Source organism: Eschscholzia californica, unplaced genomic scaffold (assembly GCF_041429995.1).
Source record: "Eschscholzia californica isolate CP2 unplaced genomic scaffold, dmEscCali1.0.p SCAF_4, whole genome shotgun sequence".
NCBI classification, from domain to species: Eukaryota; Viridiplantae; Streptophyta; class Magnoliopsida; order Ranunculales; family Papaveraceae; genus Eschscholzia; species Eschscholzia californica.
In genome coordinates this window covers 49,845,573-49,865,951 of record NW_028238461.1, presented here as the reverse complement: position 1 = coordinate 49,865,951, position 20,379 = coordinate 49,845,573, and the positions used below count along the sequence as shown (strand labels likewise).

At 34.6% G+C, this 20,379-nt stretch overlaps 2 protein-coding genes across 2 annotated transcripts in view; both read left to right on the top strand.

Moving 5' to 3' along the window:
• The first annotated feature begins 2,724 nt into the window (after positions 1–2,724).
• LOC147545686 (beta-glucosidase 12-like) lies at positions 2,725–6,647 on the top strand. Its single transcript, XM_086632184.1, has 13 exons — positions 2,725–2,884; positions 3,341–3,410; positions 4,068–4,126; positions 4,206–4,281; positions 4,410–4,487; positions 4,587–4,674; positions 4,785–5,013; positions 5,099–5,208; positions 5,331–5,548; positions 5,640–5,671; positions 5,771–5,873; positions 5,958–6,066; positions 6,159–6,647. Exons 1-13 carry the CDS (start codon positions 2,798–2,800, stop codon positions 6,325–6,327), a joined length of 1,428 nt encoding a protein of 475 aa, XP_086488310.1. The 5' UTR covers positions 2,725–2,797; the 3' UTR covers positions 6,328–6,647.
• A 3,451-nt stretch (positions 6,648–10,098) lies between these two features.
• Positions 10,099–20,379, top strand: part of LOC147545684 (beta-glucosidase 13-like) — a 29,418-nt gene continuing 19,137 nt past the window's right edge. The window contains exons 1-6 of the mRNA XM_086674037.1: positions 10,099–10,674; positions 10,838–10,907; positions 13,543–13,601; positions 13,731–13,806; positions 13,883–13,960; positions 14,054–14,141. Coding sequence (XP_086530163.1) covers positions 10,471–10,674; positions 10,838–10,907; positions 13,543–13,601; positions 13,731–13,806; positions 13,883–13,960; positions 14,054–14,141 — 575 coding nt within the window. The 5' untranslated portion in view covers positions 10,099–10,470. The remainder of the gene's footprint in view (positions 10,675–10,837; positions 10,908–13,542; positions 13,602–13,730; positions 13,807–13,882; positions 13,961–14,053; positions 14,142–20,379) is intronic.

Sequence of the window (20,379 nt, the reverse complement as noted above, 5' to 3'; positions counted from 1 at the left end):
CATCTTACAAACAATCTCTAGTAGTCCGATATTATTTTACATGATTTATTGCGTAGAAATAGACAACGTATTCACTCACGAAAATATTGCTCAAAATACTTGTTGGAATATTGCATTTATGTCGAAAACTCGGACTTTCGGATGTGATTTTTCAGCAAAAAATTTTGTATGAAATACAGACGTTCAAATCTAATTTTTGAACAAAATCAATATAAGATCAATGGAGATGTATAAACCAGAAAATAATATTTGTTGTGCCGTGGTATAAAAGTCAAAGTGATTTCGGAGCAACCTCGGTGTAAATTGTATACTTAGGTGCAAATTGCTCAAACACCTTATTGGAGAAGACAAATATATACTCATGTTGCACCTTTTAAACACAAATTGCACAAATTGGTTTGCAAAGAGAGTCCAAAGCTTAAAAATGACATCAGTTCGTGAATCAAACCATAAAATATATTGATGTATATCACTTTAATCAAGGCCAACGTCAAAGGGTTTAAGTGTGACTTCAAGACTGTTTTAAATGTTTTCAACCAACTAAATTAGAATAGAAGTAGGTGAATCACAATTCTTTCATCTATCACGATTATTCTTGTTGGCTTAAGATTCTTAGCCTATGGTTGTGTTTGTTTTTTTAATTTTTCAGATCTGAAATCTGAATTGAGTGCCAATTCAGATTCCAGGTGTTTGTTTTTCTCATTAGTGAAATCTGAAAATTAAGCTGAATCATGCATTTGTCTGAATTGGCTGAATTAGAGACCATTTTATTCAGACTTCAAAACAAGTTTGAAAGAAGAAATAAATTCTGAAATGTGTAAAATGTCATTTATGCCCATATAATTTAGAACAATCTTTCTTCTCCACCACCACTACTAAAACAAAACTACCACCACCACCATAAACCAACACCACCACCATAAACCAACACCACCACAGACCGCCACCACAGGCCACCACCACAAACTGCCACCACAGGCCACCACCACCACCACCATAGGCCACCACCACAGACTACCACCACCACAGACCGCCACCACAGGCCACCACACAGACCACCACCACCGCAGGCCACCACACAGACCACCACCACCACAGGCCACCACCATATACCACCACCGCAGACCACCACCCCCGAAAACCACTACCACCACCACGTAGGAAACACCACGGAGACAACCACTCCACGAAAGCCATTGTAGAAAAGATTGTGAAACTTCGTCGGATCTGTGAGGGTTCTTTTGGATCCCTAGGGTTTTTCAATCAACCAGCCACGACCTTCAGCCACGACGTGTAGAAGAGAGAGTAGTTATGTGCACATTATTTGAGAGAGAGAGGGAAACCCTAGGGATCCATTAAAGCTTTTCATCCACGACCTTCAACCGGATCTGTGAGAGTTTTCTAGCAAAACCAGTCCACATATCTACTGTGTAGAAGAGAGAGTAGTTATGTGTTCATTATTTGAGAGTATATGTGTTCATTATTTAAGAGAGAGAGGGTTTTTCAATCAACCGGATCTGTGAGGATTTTTTTAGGTTTCTGATATGCTGTGTAGAGAGAGAGAGTAGGGTAGAGAGAGAGTGAGCAGAAAATGGAGGAGAAAGGTCAAGAAAAATTCAGATTTAATTATTCAGATATGAAAAACAAACATCTTAATGTAAAATCATTCAGATTTTTCAGATTCAGCCATTTCAGTTCAGCCAATTCAGATTCAGTAATTCAGATTCAGACTCACAAAGAAAAAACAAACACAACCTATGATTTAAGATTTTTGATTCAACATCTGTTTTGGTATTAATCACGTTCATATCGCGTAGTGGTGGTGATTGATGATGTGTAGACACCTTTCAAGTCCTAACTTTATCTATTACTAGGTTTCCATCGCATTTTTATGGGTACAGATCCTTCTTGGTTAGGGTCGTATGGTAGATCACATTTTATTCTTCGTTTGAGAAAATAAATACAAAGATAAAGTGAAAAAATTATAACTTAAGATGAAGAGGAATAGAGAAAAAAATGTATAAACTACAAATAAAATACAAAGATAAAGTGAAATTCTAATTTTTTTTTTTTGTTTGAGAAAATTGGAAGGGAGATAAATAACACATAGTGGGATGTATGAGAAAATAGGGAGAGTTATCTAGGAGATAGGTCTAGTCGTCCATTTTTGTTGAGAGTAAGATCTGATCCAACGACTAATATAATATCATCTATAATAATAAAACAACAGTTATCTAATGGATAAGTCTGACTGTCCATTTTTATTTGGAATTTGATAAAGATTACATCCAAAGACTGATCTAAAATCTTTTTCGTTTAAACCAAGTCAAAATAGAAGGTTATTAGTGTCAACAATCGCATCTGAACTCCCTAACATAATTACTCCTCTTATTTGTCATACGACCCACAAATTTTGATTCTGTTTTTTTTTCTCTCTCTTTGAATTTTTAATTTTCTTCCGGATAAAAAGAAGTTAACCATCCTCATCATCTTCTTCTTTTGATTTTTTTTTTTTTGTTAAGGATTCTTCTTTTGATGTAAATGAAAATAAAATGTGATACACGTAAGGAAAGAGGGACCTGCAAGGAATATCATAGTTTTGGATAGTGACCCTCAATGAACTCATTTACTTTAATGAAGTAAAATAGAAAACAATGAGGGGTATTAGTGGAATTTTGTAATTGGTTGAAACTCTATTTAAACAGGGAGGAAGAGGTGTGAGATATGAACAGACAGTCTTAAGGAGATAAGAAAAAAGAGTGTAGAGAGTGAGAGAGAAAGAGTTAAGTGAAGAGATATGGCTACTACTAGGGTTTCAGATGGTCTTAGTAAGAGGGATTTCCCTGAGGGCTTCATTTTTGGAGCTTCTTCTGCTTCTTACCAGGTACTATTAATTATAATACTACTACTACTACTAATACTTGAACATTATAATTTTCTCTTCTGAAAATATAATACTAATGTAATATATTAATGCCGACGACTGCCAAGATATATGACATGAATATTTTGTTTCTTGAAAATACTGGAATCACGAGGACAACGTTTAGGCCTAATGTACATAAAAAAAACTATATGTATCGATAAACACCATCCGGAAACTTTGTAAGACAGGAACATATAATTAAGAAAATGACTCAGAAAAAAGAGACAAAGTAAAGCCCACATTTTAATTTGAGACATAATTAATGGACAAGCGAACTCTCGTAATGTTTGATTGAGTTTTCCTTATTATTATCGAAGAGATCGAAAAACTCTTCGGACTTACTAGTACAATTAAACTGATGAATGATATACTATGTGTTTTGTTTTTTTGTTTTTATGGTGATGAATATTGCAGTATGAAGGTGGCTACAAGGAAGATGGAAAAGGACCCAGTATATGGGATACTTACACTCACAAATTCCCAGGTCCCCCTTAATTACTTTCTCTCTCTCTTTATCCCTAAAGCACATTTCAGGCCGCCGGATTTTGGCATACTATACTGACATTTTATCCTAAAATATTCCAGACCCTTGGTTTGAATGACAAGATCAATTGTATGTTAAAAGATTTGAGGCACGCTGAAAACTAGAAAAAAAAAAAAAACTTAATTACTGAGTACTTGAGACCTGCACCAAGTAATGTAGAGGATCAAGATATTCCAAGATTGATTGAGGGTTTTTTTTGTTTCAAGAGTGAGTGATATTTTCCAAAAAGATAAGGTTTTTGTTTGAATGGGACCAAAAAGGAATATTTGGAATTTTGGATGTAGTACTCCAAGTGTGAAAAAGAAGATATGTGGTTTAGGTCCAAAAATTGCACTATTTTCTCATTAGACAAAAATACCCTCCCTGTGGTTTTAGTCCAACCCCCCCCCCCCCCCCCCAGCTTTTCTTGTTTTGTTTGTACATTTTATCCTCAAGTTCCACTGTCTAGCTATGGTTTTATTACTGTTTCAATGTTGCTTTTCAAAATATCAATTATAAACTAGTTTTCTTTATTGTCTCCTATTGGGTGGATCATTTGTTGGGTTTGGGGTCTGTAATTTATATATATATAGATGGATGAATTGTGTGGTTTGACAGAGAAGATACTTGATCGTAGTAATGGGGATGTGGCTGTTAATTCCTATCATCTTTATAAGGTAATGCTCTTTAATTATACTTGACAAATAAGTAGTAAGATTTGGTTATCATGATATTCTTTATTTGAAAAATAAACAGGAAGATGTTAAGATGTTGACTAACATGGGTATGAACGGGTACCGTTTCTCCATTTCCTGGCCTAGAATTTTACCAAGTACGTATGATTCGATCTAACTTAACCCTCCTCTCTCTTAGTCTCTCTCCCTTTAGGTTTTACTTCTATCTATATATTGTTCTATACATGGGTAATTAAATTTTGTTTTAATTTGTGAACATGATCAGATGGAAAACTAAGTGGAGGGGTGAACGAAAAAGGCGTCGCTTATTACAACAATCTCATTAACCATCTTCTAGAAAATGGTCTGTCACTTAAACTCTACTACAACTTTTCTTTCTTGTTTGACATCATATATAATATATAGATCAAATCTTTGAACAATTAATGAATGAATTCTGCAGGAATTACCCCATTTGTGACCCTGTTTCACTGGGATCTTCCGCAGGCCCTAGAAGACGAGTATGAAGGTTTCTTAAGTCCTAACATCGTGTAAGTAGTTGATTACTTCTATATATATCTTTTCTTCACTATTTGTTACACTTTGTTTACATTCTTTACCTTTACTTTAAAAAACTCATGTAGGCATGTATGACGTGCAGGAACGATTTCAAAGATTATGCAGAGGTTTGCTTCAAAGCATTCGGTGACCGTGTGAAACACTGGACTACATTGAACGAGCCCCGAACTTTCGCTGTTGGAGGATATGTTACCGGCCATCTAGCCCCTTCGAAAACCACAAATTCTGGTATTGATCCTTACTTGGTTACCCACTACCAGCTCCTTGCTCATGCTGCTGCTGTCAAACTTTACAGGGACAAATATCAGCAGGTACCCTCAATTTTCCATATGTTAATTAATTTTACTTAAGTACATAATTATGTCGAATAATTAATGTTTTTTTCGCACATCTCAGGGCCAGGAAGGCAAAATTGGAATAGCATTGAACACATTTTGGATGGCTCCTACTAACAAACACAAGGACAAAGAAGCTGCACAAAGAGCTCTTGATTTTATGTATGGATGGTAAGTAATCTATACACCATTAAGTTCGGTGGAGAATCAGATATCCAATCAAATCAAGAAAATCTTTATTAGTATTAGAATAAGTGATACAAATATGTTATTTTTGTGTGCGCGATTTATAGGTATATGGATCCACTAGTCCATGGTGATTATCCTAAGTGCATGAGGGAGTTAGTGAAAGATCGGCTACCAAAATTCAAAGAAGATGAAGTAATGTTGCTTAAAGGATCGTACGATTTTATCGGGTTGAATTACTACACTTCTGATTTTGTTGAAGACTGTTCCCCACCACCCGATGCTAAACCTTGTTACTCAACTGATTCTCATACTACTCTTGAGGGTTCGAATTTATACATACATATACTATATAATACCCTTTAATTTTCTCATAAGAAATATACATAATTATATTGTTGGTTACGTGCTTGCAGGAAAGCGAAATGGAATCCCTATTGGTCGTCCTGTGAGATTTCTTACCCTAACATAACTCCATTCCTTAATGTACTATATTTATAAAAATGTAGACAACTAAATTACATGTATAAATAATTGATGAATGCAGACGGCATCTGGATGGTTGTATGTGTACCCGCTCGGGTTCTATGATTTACTCCGTTACACCAAGCACCATTACAACAATCCTGTCATTTATATCACTGAGAACGGTACATTAAATAATTTATGTATATATATATATATGTACAATCGTGAATATGGTTGGTTTTGATATTGAGTATGCATTTTTTAAGGTATGTCAAGGCCCAACGACCCTAAGTTACCACTGGAGGAAGCGTTAGATGACGAATATAGGATTGCTTACTACGATCACCATCTATTTTACCTTCACAAAGCTATGAAGTGAGTATACCTTGGTTAATATATCACACAAAATCAACAGAAATTACTTAAGAAGTGTCAACATTTACTTATTTGTATGTGTATATTTGCAGGGAAGGGGCGAACGTGAAAGGGTACTTACCATGGTCACTGCTAGACAACTTTGAGTGGAGCAGTGGGTTTACTGTTCGGTTCGGTCTCAACTATGTCGACTACAATGATGGATTCAAACGTTACCCGAAGAAATCGGCAGAATGGTTTAAGAACTTGCTAAACAAGTAGTTTATTCAAGAAGTGCTTATTGGGAAGAAGTGTTTGGTTAGGCAAAGTTTATGCATGCATTATTATGAAGTAGTAGTTTTATCTGCATTTTGTGTTTGCCCTTGGAATTGTTAGGCTTTATGTCCTTCCTATGCTAAACTTGAAGTATTAGTTATTTTCAATTAAGAGCTTTTTTGGCTCATGCAATTAGGGTTAGAAGAGGTTACGACTGTGTGTCCTGTATGCATCCTGCATTATCTGCATTTAGGGCATGGGAAGAAGGTCAGGCTTTATGTCCCCCTTTCTTCTATCAGTAATGCTATGTTCTCTAGTTCTCTTAATCCCATTTTCTGTTTTAAGAAATAATCCTTGAAGAATACTATAGGCACCCTGGACCAATGGGCTCAAGGATGCCTATCCTGAAATGGATCTCTGGCTATGTTTGGCTGCACAACCTGCACATGGAGAGGTTAATAATAGGCTCAGCCTCGATCGTAAATAGGTTAACCGTTGGTTTACTAGTAAACAAGTAGTTCTATTTTTTTCCTTCAATTTTCAGGTAACTTTTTCTACCAAGAAGGATGATAAAGTTGGTTAATCGAGTGGTTAAGACGACCTTTGGCTTAAATTAGTGGCTATGGACTGTCAGAAGATCAAACCTACCACGACCAAATATTGTTTATGTCAAATTCTTAGATGATAATAGACTGACCATATATATATATAAGAGAACCAAAATCGGAAACAATAACACAATGGCAGTACGTAACATCTCCCACTCATAGAAATAGTAATCCGACTAATAGGTAAACATGTGCGCATTTAAAGAAAATCCAAATGCGTAATCCGAAAATTATAGTGCAACGATCAATTGAATAAATAAAGACTCTGATTGGCATATAAAAATTCATTAGTACTATTTATGGTTTTTCTTATTGCTTTATTTCGTAGACCCACGTTACTTATTCTACTACTTTAGGCTATATAGTATTTCAACAAGTATGTCATAGTTGTTTACTTGTTTAGAATGTTGTCTAATTCAGACAAATACGCTCATTTTTATAACCTTTATAGAGAGTTTTTATCGTTGGTCACACGTATTATTCTAGTAGACCGATGGATACAACTAATATATATATATATATATATGTGTGCGTGTTTGTGACTCACATAGATATCTGAAGATAAGATATTATAGGGATATTGTTGTTTGGTTGGACATGGTGTCAGTATAATCGTACACAGAATTAGAAAATAATTATCGCGATTTTCTCTATGAAATAATTATCTAGGACTTCAAAGCGTACATACAAAATGCACAAAATCACGTTCTAGAGGCCCCAAAAACAACCCCCTAATACTGCTAATAGTCCACTCAACTTCTAAAATGTGTCAAAAGTCCAAATATAAACCCGCATTTAGTCCAAATGAAGATCTCAATGGACCAAATCCCATTTCTAAGCAAAAACATTTTTCCTCCTTCCAACTTTAGCCTTCTATATATACATATAGATTTATGCATTCAACATTTCGAATAATGCATAACCCAAATCCAATACAAAATCATTTATGTATTCAACATGTCGAATAGTGCATAACCCAAATTTTCATTCATAACCTAATTTTTCAAGTACTTAGAACATAAATTGACTAACCAGTATGGATTACACACTAAAATATGCATGGTACAAACTACCAGATGCAATATATAAACATTGAATCATAAATGTAATATTAATACAAATTCATTTATGTACTCAGCATTTCTAATAGTTTTTAACCTAATTTTTCATATGCTTAGAACTTAAATTGTCACTGAATAGTATAAATTACACACTTAAAAATGCATTGTACAAACTACCAGATACAGTATACAAACATTGAATTAGAAATGTATTACATCTAAGATTCATACAAAAGTCATTTATGGATAGTTCGTAACCTAATTTTTCAGATGATAAGAACCTACACAAACTGACTAAAATGGGTTACACATTTGAAAATGCATTGTACAAACTACCAAATGCAATATACAAACTATGAGATGCATTGTACAAACTACCAGATATATAAAATCTTTGACTGAAGGTATTTTGGACATTTTAGACAAAATATTAGAAATCTATAAATCTTTATGGATGACTGGATTTTTCCTGACTTTTGAACTTCCAACCCATGACCTCTTACGCATAAATGAATCAAATGGCAGGTTGGGGTCCACATTCATTTTCTTTTTATGAAATGGGTTCGCATTCTATAATGCAGGGGATACCAATAGGCCACTGTTTTGGGGAAAGCATTAAAGTTTCCGGGGAAGACGGTGGAAAACAAAAAAAATTAAACCAAACACCCCCTTTAATGTCGCCGGAAAAAGTCGACGGCCGGATGTTGACGGCGACATTCGGCCGGCGACTTCACCATCTTCTCTTTCTCTCTCTTCTCCCTCTCTCTCTTTCTTCTCTTTCTCTCTCTTTCTTCTCAATGTCTCCGGCGAAGGGGAGGAGCCCCTTCGCCGGAGTTCGTCTGGTTTGAACAACCAGACGAGATCTGGTTTGTTCAAACCAGACGGGATCTGGTTTGAACAACAAACCAGATCTGGTCTAGTTTGAAGAACAAACCAGACGAGATCTGGTTTCCAGACGAAACCAGACCTCCGGCGAAGGGGCTCCTCACCTTCGTCGGAGTTGGAGAGGAGAATAAAAAATAAATTGTCGCCGGAGATAATGGAGTTGTCGGAGATGGTGGAGCGCCGGAGAAAAGAAGAAGAAGCTGAAAAGGATTTGGTTGTTTGGGGGAAATAAAAAAATCTATTTCTTTTTTCCACCCAAAACTTCATACCCCGGAAACTATATAGCTTTCCCCAAAGCGCTGGCCATACCAATATATACCATATTTATTACTACATTTTTTTGTGTATGAGATTACATAAAAAGATGAACCCATCTTTTTATTTTTGAAAACAAAAAAATAAAGGTTATTTCCCAAATGGCCCCCAAATTTGTGAGTAGCTTTCTGCCTAGCCTCATAGATTAACAAAAATACCCATGTGGTCCCCTTTTTCCGTTATGTTTAACTGTCTGTCACTCTCACTCCTCCACCTCATTTCCTCTCTCACATAAAACTACACATCATCATCTTCTCCGGCAAGGGTCGCCGGCCGGCGACCTTCAAACATAAAAAAAAATAATAATAATTTTTTTTTCTCTCACTCTAAATTCTTTTTTTCTTTCCCCTCTCTCTCTAGATCTAGAGAGAGAGAGAAAAAAAATTTAATTTAATTTTTTTATGTTTGAAGGTCCCCTGCCGGAGAAGATGATGCGGCGTTTTAGATGACTTGGCAGAGAGAGGAAATGAGGTGGAGGAGTGAGAGTAACGGACAGTTAAAGATAACGGAAAAAGAGGGTCATATGAATATTTTTGCTAATCTAGGAGGCCAGGCAGGAAGCTGGTTACAAAGTTGGGGATCATTTGAGAAATAACTCAAAAAATAATAGTGGTAAAAAGTCGAGTTTGAACATGGACTTCAATCAATCATGATAGGGAGAAAGTTAACTCAAAAGTCTCCCATTTCCAAAATAATTTTGCGTTAACTTCGACTTCGACTCCTCCAGGGTCATCTTTATTTTAAATATATCTCTGTTAAGTTTGTGGCCATCCAATTCAAAATCAATTGACAATGAATGGAGATGACTTATACATTATATTATTGGTTGCTAGTAATAGCTTCTCCGTGTGAGACTATTCTCATTTGAGTTGAAAGTGCTTCAAAAGAGTACCCACCCTTTGTCATTTGAGATTTCCCCACCAAAAGAACAAATTCTTTAGGGGTTATTGAGTAGTGGAACTGTGGAAGACCAAGATGTTTGTAAGATGGTGAGAATTCTTAATGGTATCCAAATCCAGCAAGAGGGGCCCAGGATTAGACAGAATGAATTAGTTAATTGCCCCAGGATTAGACATAACTAATTAATCTCTTTTGGCTGTAATATAGTGGAAAAAAATAGAGATTATGTGTAAGGTTGTGTTTTGTAGTTTTGTCAAATTTAATTATTTATTGAATTTGAATAGTTAGGTTCCCTCTATTTATAAGTGACCAAATGAATCCCTTGGATGAGAAGAGAAAGAAAACAAGATTTGTGTGAGAAAGAAAGGGAGTAGTTAGTGATGGGGAGTTTGATTGTGGGTTCAGATTCATCACTTGTTCTATTATGTTTCCTAAGCCTAATACTCATAGGGGACTCATTAATGGTGAATCATTCTGGAGTAGTGGTGCCAAGAAGCAAAAATACTAATGAATCGAAGACGATAATTAGTCGAAGAGATTTCCCCACCGGCTTCTTATTCGGCTCTGCTTCTTCTGCTTACCAGGTAGCAGATCTAATCCATCATTAACCCATTTTATGTATATATGATTAGTCATTAGGTAGTTAGCTCAATTCTAATTTCTTGTCTAAATGAAGTGAGAAGTCCTTGTCTTTAGATGCTTATAATTGTAATTTTCAATCTGGTTTTTTTTATGATGATGAATTAGTATGAAGGTGGAGCTAATGAAGATGGTAGAGGGCCAAGCATTTGGGATACTTTCACTCATAACACCCCAGGTCTCTCTCTCTCTCTCTCTCTCTCTCTCTCTCTGTCTCTCTGCCATAGCCCATAGGGTCCATAGTTGTGACTTGCGAATAAGAACTTATAATGTCACTATTATTCTCTCACCAATTAGTGTTAAAGATGGGGAACTAATTCATGGGATAATTTTAATGGTTTTACTTTAGATTAAGTATCTAACTAATTGTTTTGATATCAACAAAAACCACTAAAATTTGTGAATAATGCTATTGTTTTACTTGATGTGTTATATAGTCAAATGTCTTCAAGGATGATTGGTTTCTTATGGGTATGTGATCTTATTAAAATTGGTAAACGGGTGGAAGATATTATTATTTTGGGGAGAAATCAGTCATCAACAGCTAGGATTTTGGGCCAAATTAGATAAATGTTCACCTGAAAATTCTAGTTGTCCAAACTGATTTTGGTCTAGATTTGTAATAGTTTGAAATCCCAATCATACATTAGAAGCCGAGCCACTCTTACACCTAACAAGAATTATATAGTTCCGTATATTTAGTTAAGGTAGTGTGAATATGTAAGAACTCACAAAGTTAAAACTTATATTAAAAATGTGGTGATATTGTAGTATGTTGTAAAAATACATTCCTATATTGGTGGGAGTCAAACTGTGGTGTTTCTCTCAATATCTTAACTACCATTTCTCGGTTAAACTTTTTAAAACAGTGAGACTCAAAAGTGTCAATACGGACAATATTACTAGCAACTTTAAAAACTGGTCAACACAATCTAACAACAATTATCAATTAAGGTAGCTCTATAGGCGCCTCAGATTATTGGTCTGGGGCTCTGGACTCCTCATTTACACATGAATCATTCAAGAATTTAGCTTCGAAAGGGCGCCAAGAGCAATAATCTTGCCAGCCTATACCCTTATTCAAAATATAAATTTTATTGGGGATTAAAATGAAAGACCAATAAGAAATGTTAATTATTTGTCTAATTTGGATGTATTAGGCACAACATAATAATTTTGTAAGTGCTTTCCATTTTTGGAATTGAGCATCTTCACTTTATGGTCAACTTGAAATATTATAGATTAGGTTTTAACCATAAAATAATACAATACATGAAAGTTTAGTGAAAAGAGAAATGTTAGTGTCTGTCTAGACCTACCCTACCTCTGTCCTCTTCAAATATTTTTCTCTCAATAGTAAGATTCGAATCGTGACTTCTTGATGAAAAGGCGTACAATATTGTCCAACTAAAACCAACTTCATACTTTAACCATATTAGTAGAAATTATGAAAGTTTGAACTTGTAATTACGCCGATCTCCTGCTCGAGCTGCAAACTTTTTTTTTTTTTGGTTAAGGATGAGCTACAAACTTGTTTTATTGAAATATTATTGAGTGGAACTTACTTTAACGGCCCAATATATGATCCAGTCCGTATAATTCTTTTGAAGTAAGTTGAAATAATTTTTTCTCTATGGTTACAATAAAAATTTTTACGAAATGTGTACACACACTAACTTAATTTCATTATAATTTGTAATTTCAATAAAATATACTTCCTTGTTATCCACGAGACGTAGCGTCGCTACCAAACTAATAACATTTTCTACAAAATATCAACAAAAACAGAGTAACATCGGTGATTTACTACCTCCGTCAACAATAGTTGGTATGGAATGCAAGTAGGCTTGACCTCAATAGAAGTGCCCACTATTGAATCAAGAGAATTTAGGATCTGATAAAACCCTATGAGAAGTGATAAGAAAAGAAAGCGGGAGTATTAAATAATGAGAGTAATGGTAATTAAAGGTAAATCCCTATTGACTTAGGTGAATAATGAGAAGAATTAGCACATAAGTTCCCACTAACTAAACATATGGTTGACACTAAAATTTTCTTTTCGCACGAGCTTAAACACATTATTTTAAAAATATTAGTATAAGGGATACCACCACCAACAATGGTTGTCTGTAATTATTTTGAACCATGAAAAGGGAAGAAGAAGAAGAAGAGGGATTGGAGCACTCCCAACATATTATATTCCTTGTTCCCTCTCATTGATGACTAAAAAATGGACCTCTACCATGGCCACATAATAATAAACAAAAAAAATTAAAGTCTCAAATAGTAGAATCAAATCAAAAATTAATTTTTTGTAAGAAGAAAAGAAAAACTACTTTTGAATCATATTATATGTTAGAGAAAAGATACCTATTCTTTTGTCCCTAACAGAGATTTTAAAAAAAAGTTATCTTGTTTGGACCTATACGGAATTACATCACTATCTTTTTCTAATAACTCTGGAACTCCGTAATTAAAAAAAAAAAACACATATTAAATCTCAAAATATTTTAATTGTTCGATTCTCTTTTTTTTTTTAATAATTTGACTTCGCTGTACGATAGTCATCACAAGGCTTGATATATCAATGATGTGATAAACACAACAACTATCAAATTAAACAAGAACAAGCCTAAAGCCCATCTAAACTACGACTTAAAGGCCAACTAACTATGACTTAAAGGGCATCCAGAAATTTCATCTTCTCTGGGGACCTTTGGAGTATATATCAACACTGGCAATCACTTGACTTATTTGTTCGTTTCTAATTTGTACATTTTGTGTTTAAATTGAGATTAATGTGATATAAACAGATAAAATAGCGGATCATAGCAACGGAGATGTAGCTATTGATTCTTATCATCGTTACAAGGTCCCTGCTAACCTCGCTTCATATTCTAATATGCAACTTCTGTTTGATTCTCCTCTTATGCCTCGTATACTTCGCTATTTTTGTCTTCTGAAATGGATTACTCTGATAGTTGTTTTTATTAATATACAGGAAGATGTTGGGATTATGAAGGAAATGGGTTTTGATGCTTATAGGTTCTCCATTTCTTGGTCTAGGTTATTACCAAGTATGACAATTCTATAATAATTCTCTTACATTTAATCTCCTCCTACACGAATTCATTGATAAATGTTAATGAGCAGATGGGAAATTAAGTGGAGGAGTGAACCAGGAAGGGATCAATTACTACAACAATCTCATCAACACGCTCGTATCCAACGGTACTACTAGTACTATCTCTCTCATCAACCAACTCAGTTTCAATTACTAGAAATATCCAACTTCGTCTGAATTCGAATTTTGTAACAACTCAGGTGTTAAACCATTTGTGACAATCTTTCACTGGGATCTTCCCCAAGCCCTAGAGGATGAGTATGGTGGTTTCTTAAACCCTGTCATTGTGTGAGTGTCTTTTTTCTTGTTCTTAAACCCTAATTATTACCACATCTGCTCCATATTGTTTCTCACATCATGAGTTTGCATGCATGCAGAGATGATTTCAAAGATTACGCAGAGCTCTGCTACAGAGAGTTTGGTGACAGAGTTAAGCACTGGATCACCTACTTACTTGGCTCTGATACCATTCTATGCAGGATCATGGAAGAAAGGAAGTTAGTGGAAGAAGAAAGTTAATGGAAGAAAGAAATAGTTAGTGGAGGAAGTGAGTGGAGAAATATGGAAAGAGGAAAAGGATTTTATTATTCTTGTTCTTACAAGATTACAAGGTTACAAAATTTGAAGGTACTCATACAAATGAACTAAGTCTCCTTATATAGATGGAGCACTTACAAAACAACAAAACAAAATACATAAGCAATGACGTATTACAATTGCTTTTAGTAAAGTAAAGGAATCGCATCATTGCTGGTAACAGTAAAGGAATCGCATTATTGCTGTAATAGTAACCCCGGGTGCTCAATGGGCCCCATCGCCAGGTTATTAGCACTGCTAAAGCACGATTCTTTACAAAAGATAACTGGCATTTTATGCCGACACCTTAAAGTGAGAATATAATAATATTCTTCTTTAGACAAAATGCTTCACTTTAATAAAAGCGATCATGAACGAGATTTAGACTCTTATGCAAATGGGTCCTGAGAATCTTGCATAGAGTCATCGTCTTCAGTTTCTTCATCTTCATCAGATGAGTTGTTTAGAATTTCTTTCAACTGCTTCTTTAGGTCTGACTTTGATGATGAAGCAAGCAGTTCTTTAAGAAGATCCGAGACATCCTTTTTAGGAGCCTTTGGTGGAGGCGCTGGTTCAAATGAAATAATTCCCTTTGCCGAAAATATTGAATCCTTAAAGAATTCAAATTTATCCCACCATTTGATAAGAATTCTTCTTCCCAAATAAGGGACATGAGAGACCGTTATTTCAAATTTTTTGATAGGACAATTTGCAATAATAACGTCCCATTTAACTATCCACGGCACCTGATAATGAGCTGCAAAGATAAGCTCTGGATTTTTTAGTGATGGGTTGGATTTAATAAAATCATCAAATATACTCCTGACTTTGTCCGGGAAAATTATGGGGTGTGATCCCCAAGTGTAAAACCATTTAATAAACCACTGTGGAAGATTAGTGGTGTTGAAATCACGAAATTGGAGGAACCAACTGTGTTTCTTCAGTCTGTTCTCATAACAGAAGGCTCCTTCCCAGGCTTTGATATAGTCAAAATAGTTGAACCAATATTTATCCAACTCTCTTCTTCCAGCTCTGGGAATTTCATGATATTTATATAAATCACCCTGCCAAATTTCAGGGGTAACAACTTTCCTGATAAAGGCTTTAGAATAAGCCCATTCTGCGCCTGACCTTATGACAGAATCAAATTCCACTGATTGAGTCACCTGCAGGATTGCGCAGTAAAAATTGTATTCCTTAGGATAAAGGAATGGGTCCGCTGATTCCCTAAGATAAAAGGATGAAGCTTCAGCTGGAGAAAGATGAGCATATTTTAGCTCAATAGGCGCTATCCAGATAGTAGTGTACGGAATATATGGATAGATATATTCGTTAGTCTGATTAGACTGAATTGCTGCTAAATAAGCATCTTCTCTTAATTTTAACTCCTGAGGAGTCGCCTTTAAGGCTTCAGCTTTAAGCTGTTCCGTTGTTTTAACAATCATAGTCTTATAAGACCGAGAGCTTGCACTTGAGGGAGAAGCTGCAAATTTAGCTTTCCCTTTGCCATCATCCGGCTTTTTGCTCATGACCCTGTAAAAATTCACGAGTCAAGAAATCAGGTAGTGAATTACTACTTCCTTTGATAAACTCAATGTCAAAATCAAACACAGACAATATGCCTTGCCATCTTGCAAAAATTTGTTTTGATGCTATATTTTTAACATCTTTTTCTAAAACATCTTTGGCTGATTTACAATCAACCCTGACCAAAAATTTTTGGTTTAATAAATCACTTTCAAATTTTTGTATACACAGAACTATAGAAAGGATTTCTTTTTTAATTGTGGAATAATTTTTCCTTGGCCCTTGCCATATCCCAGAAGTAAATCTTACTAGGGTTTCTTTGTTATTAATCCTTTGTTTAAGGATTCCACCATAGCCTAATTCAGAAGCATCAGTTTCAACAATTTTAAAAGCTTCTGGATTAGCAATGGCAAGACAAGGAATTTCCTTAATCTTTAATTTTATCTTCTGGACTGCTTCTGTATGAACATTAGTCCAGTCAGGAGGATTTTTCTTAAGCCTGTCAAATAAAGGCTTAGCATCAATTGCTAAGTTTTTATAAAAGTCAGAAATATAATTAAGACTTCCTAAAAACCTTTGCAATTGTGTTTTTTCTTTGATTTCATCTGGAAATTTATCCGCAAAAGTAATAGCTCTATCAATAGGGAAAATAGTCCCTTCTTTGATGGTATGGCCAAGAAATCTAATCTCTGTTTGAAATAATTTGATTTTCTTAGTTGAGACAACCAAACCAGCATGTCTGACAGCATTAATAAATGCTTGAAGATGTTTAAAGTGTTTATCTATATTCTCAGAAAACACTAAAACATCATCTATATAAACAATACAGAATGACGTATAAGGACTGAAAATGTCATTCATTATATTTTGAAATTCTGAGGGGGCATTCTTAAGCCCAAAAGGCATCACATTCCACTCATAGTGGCCAAATGGAACTGTGAATGCAGTTTTGTATCTATCCTTTTCATCGATCTGAATTTGCCAAAACCCAGATTTCATATCAAATTTGGACAAAACTTTGGCTGAAAACAGCCGATTTAATAAGTCCCTTTTATTAGGGATTGGATACCTTATCCATCTAAGAGCTTTGTTCAAAGGTTTGTAATTAATTACAAGCCTAGGAACACCTCTTTCAAGTTCAGCAGCATTTTCAACATAAAATGCAGGACAACTCCAAGGGCTGTATGATTTTCTAATTAAACCTTTGAGTAATAACTCATCAATCTCTTTTTTGCAAATTTCCAAATGGCGAGGTCCCATAGCAATAGGTCTAGCCTTAGTGGGAATTTGCCTTTCATTGAAGTCTGGCTCATAAGGCAGACTAACAATATGTTTCTTTCTTTCCCAGAAGGCATTGGGGATATCAGAACATATTGTTTTGACAATAAAATCATGAAGATCATTTATTTTCCTTTGAATTAAAGGATGTTTGATTTTTTCAGTAATTTTCATGTAACTGATCTCCTGAGATAAGGAGTTAAGAAAATTTTCTTTTCTTTGAATTTTCTTTTGTAACAAATCAATCTCGTGATAACGAGGTTCAGTAACGAAATTAAATGTAATTTCTTGAGAATTAATGGAACTTGTTATACCCTTCTCATTAATGCTTTTAATGGGATATAACATGTGAAGAAAGGGATTTCCCAAAATAACATCATGAGAAAGATTCTTTACCATTATAAATGGCATTTCTAAACAAATTCCATTATTGCAAACTGCAGTATTTTGTAGCTTGTAATTTACAAGCATTTTTCTACCATCTGCAGCATTTAAAATTTCAGTAGTTTTTGAAAAATATCTGGAGGGTATCAATCCTTCATTGATACAATTTAAGTCCGCTCCAGAGTCTACCATGGCAATAGCAGAGAGAGTATATTCTCTATGAACAATGATTTTTATTTTAATATGCCATTTATGGGTAATAACCCTGTCTAACATATTAACATATGTTAAAGATTCATCCTTCAAAGATCCTTCGTCTTTTGCAGATTTCTCTTTAACAGATGTTAAAGTATTTAATTTTTCCTTTAAGGAATTCCATTCTTCTTTATCTGACTCATGATCAGAATCAGACTCAGAAGGAATAGTTTTATCCTTTTTAATTTCAAGAGAAGTTACTCTAGATTTAAGAGTATTAATTTCTCTTTTAAGAACTTTGACTTCATGTAGTAATTCATTAACGCGAGAAGATTCTCCAGGAGTTTCTTCTTTTGTTGAAGCCTTAGCTCTTTGTAAAATTTCTTTTAGACTATAAGTCTCTGGTTCTTCAAATTTTAACCTTTTGTCATCTTTCTTTCCATTGTATTCTTCTAAATATTTTTGAAGCATTTGTCTTTTAACAATGGGATCAGAAAGTTGATCAATAAGATCAAGGATGAAATTATCCTCTTTTGTTAAAGGAAATAGACCATTTGCCTGACATAAGGCTTTGTAGTAATCACAATTTCCTTCGCAAGAGTCATCCTCAGATTCTTCTGTTTGATCAACAGATTCTTCCGATGATTCTTCCTCAGGATAATCTTCTGCAATAGCAGCTACTTTGAAATTTTTTCCTTCTTCATTAAGAAGTAATTTTTCAAGTGACCTCTTAAGGCCTTCATCAATATTCAGACTATTGATTTTCTTTTTCATTCTACACTTATTAGCGTAGTGGCCAGGTTTCTGGCATTTCCAGCAGACCGGGATAGTCTTCTGCCGAGAATTATTCTCAGGTTCAGACTTCCTTTTCTTTCCTCTAAAAATTTTTTTCTTTTTCTGTTGAGGAAAATACTTCTGCTTGGCATTGACCTTATTAGTCCTTCTCCCTCTACTTTCGATAGAGGTTCCAATAGGTGGTAAGCCAATTTGCTCACAAAAGTCCCCTATAATTCTTTTGCCAAGGACTTTCTCCTTTTGGATTTGTCTATGTAATTTTATTTCATTGCATAAATTAATGCCTTCAGCAACCACTTCTGAGGATAAATCTCCATAAGTGTATTCGGAATAAGGAATAATTCCATTGTGTCTTTGCTTAATGCGATTGCGTATTTTTTCCGCAAAGAAATGAGGTAGTCCTGATAAGAACTTCTCTTTCCAAAAATCATTTTGACTATCATGTCTGGTGAAGACTTTTGAAAAGAATACGTCTTTATACCATTTGAACTGAGATAAGTTCTGACATTTTAAATTCATCAGTTGCTCTTGAGATCTATCAATGAGCAATGATGTAGTGCCAATAAAATGTTTTGCTATTGTATACAGAAGTGTATTGACACAATCTGTAACTTGTACAGGCTGATTGTCTCTAACTTCTGTTTTAATAGCCTGTGAAATATGAATTTTGGCTTCTTCAGGAAGGTAGAAATCCCACCATCCTTTCAATTGACCAGTAAAGCCTTGAGTTAAGGCTTTGGCAATATTTTGATCAGAATTTCCATGTGTTTTACAAGCAGTTGCATACATAGTCATGTAGTGCAATACCGTTTGTATTTGGTATTCTGACATGCCATCTATATTCCATTCATTAATGGATTTTCCATCAAATTGAACAGTCATGAATTCATCATGTTGTTCTAATTGAAGATCTACAGGTGTAGGCCTATGATAATAGGGCTTAGCAGGAATATTATAAGCCATTTTCTTCTTGTAGGAAGATGCAAGCTTATTTACTTGAAATTCATTATTTTTTTGTTCTGATAAGAACATATTTTCCAGAAGATTGATTTTATCTTCTGTCTTTGAAGAATTTTCTGCTTCATCATAAGAAGCATCAGAATTATAATCTGACTCATGTGTCTCTAGAGGAGCACATTCATTGTCTTTAATTCCAAGATTTTTTAATCTTTTCATAATTTCATCAACCATTTCAGAATTCTGAGGATCCATCTTGAAATCAAAGTTTTCAGAACTCATTGGTTTGAATAAAACCTTTTCTTCAAAAGTAGTCTCTGAAATTTTAGAAACATTTGAAGCCTTTTCTTGTTTTTCAAAATCAATATTTTTCTCAATTCTATTTAATTGATCTCCCATTGTTTTGAGAGTTAAATTTGTAAAATTGTTTTGTTCAACAACAGCCTCAATGTTGTCGCTTTTCCTGTAAGGAGTTGCAACAACTTCTTCGTTGTTAATTCTTATTGCTAATTGGGTTTCCGGGGGATGAACACTCCTAAAAACTTTTCCATTTTTAGCAATAAAATTCTTATAAGAAGCTTCAAGAGAAAATATGAAATCTTGATCCTCGAAGTCAGGAAATTTTTCATAAGCACGTTCCATAAAATTGAAGAAATCAATAACTTCTCCATTTTTTATTAAAAATCTTTTATAGCGAGAAAACCATTTTTCATGACTCTTAGAGTCTTTAGCAAGGGAAAACCATTTTCTCTTTAATTTGTTTTCTTTGGAATAAAATAATTCTTTTGGAAGTCCCCTAAAAGGAAATTTAAAT

What these genes read in the sequence shown, in the direction of transcription:
- LOC147545686 (XM_086632184.1), top strand. Translation starts at nt 2,798, where the DNA reads ATGGCTACTACTAGGGTTTCAGATGGTCTTAGTAAGAGGGATTTCCCT. An exon ending in ATTCCTATCATCTTTATAAG is followed by an intron (nt 4,127 to 4,205) that starts GTAATGCTCTTT and finishes AAAAATAAACAG; the next exon opens with GAAGATGTTAAGATGTTGAC. An exon ending in ACAGGGACAAATATCAGCAG is followed by an intron (nt 5,014 to 5,098) that starts GTACCCTCAATT and finishes CGCACATCTCAG; the next exon opens with GGCCAGGAAGGCAAAATTGG.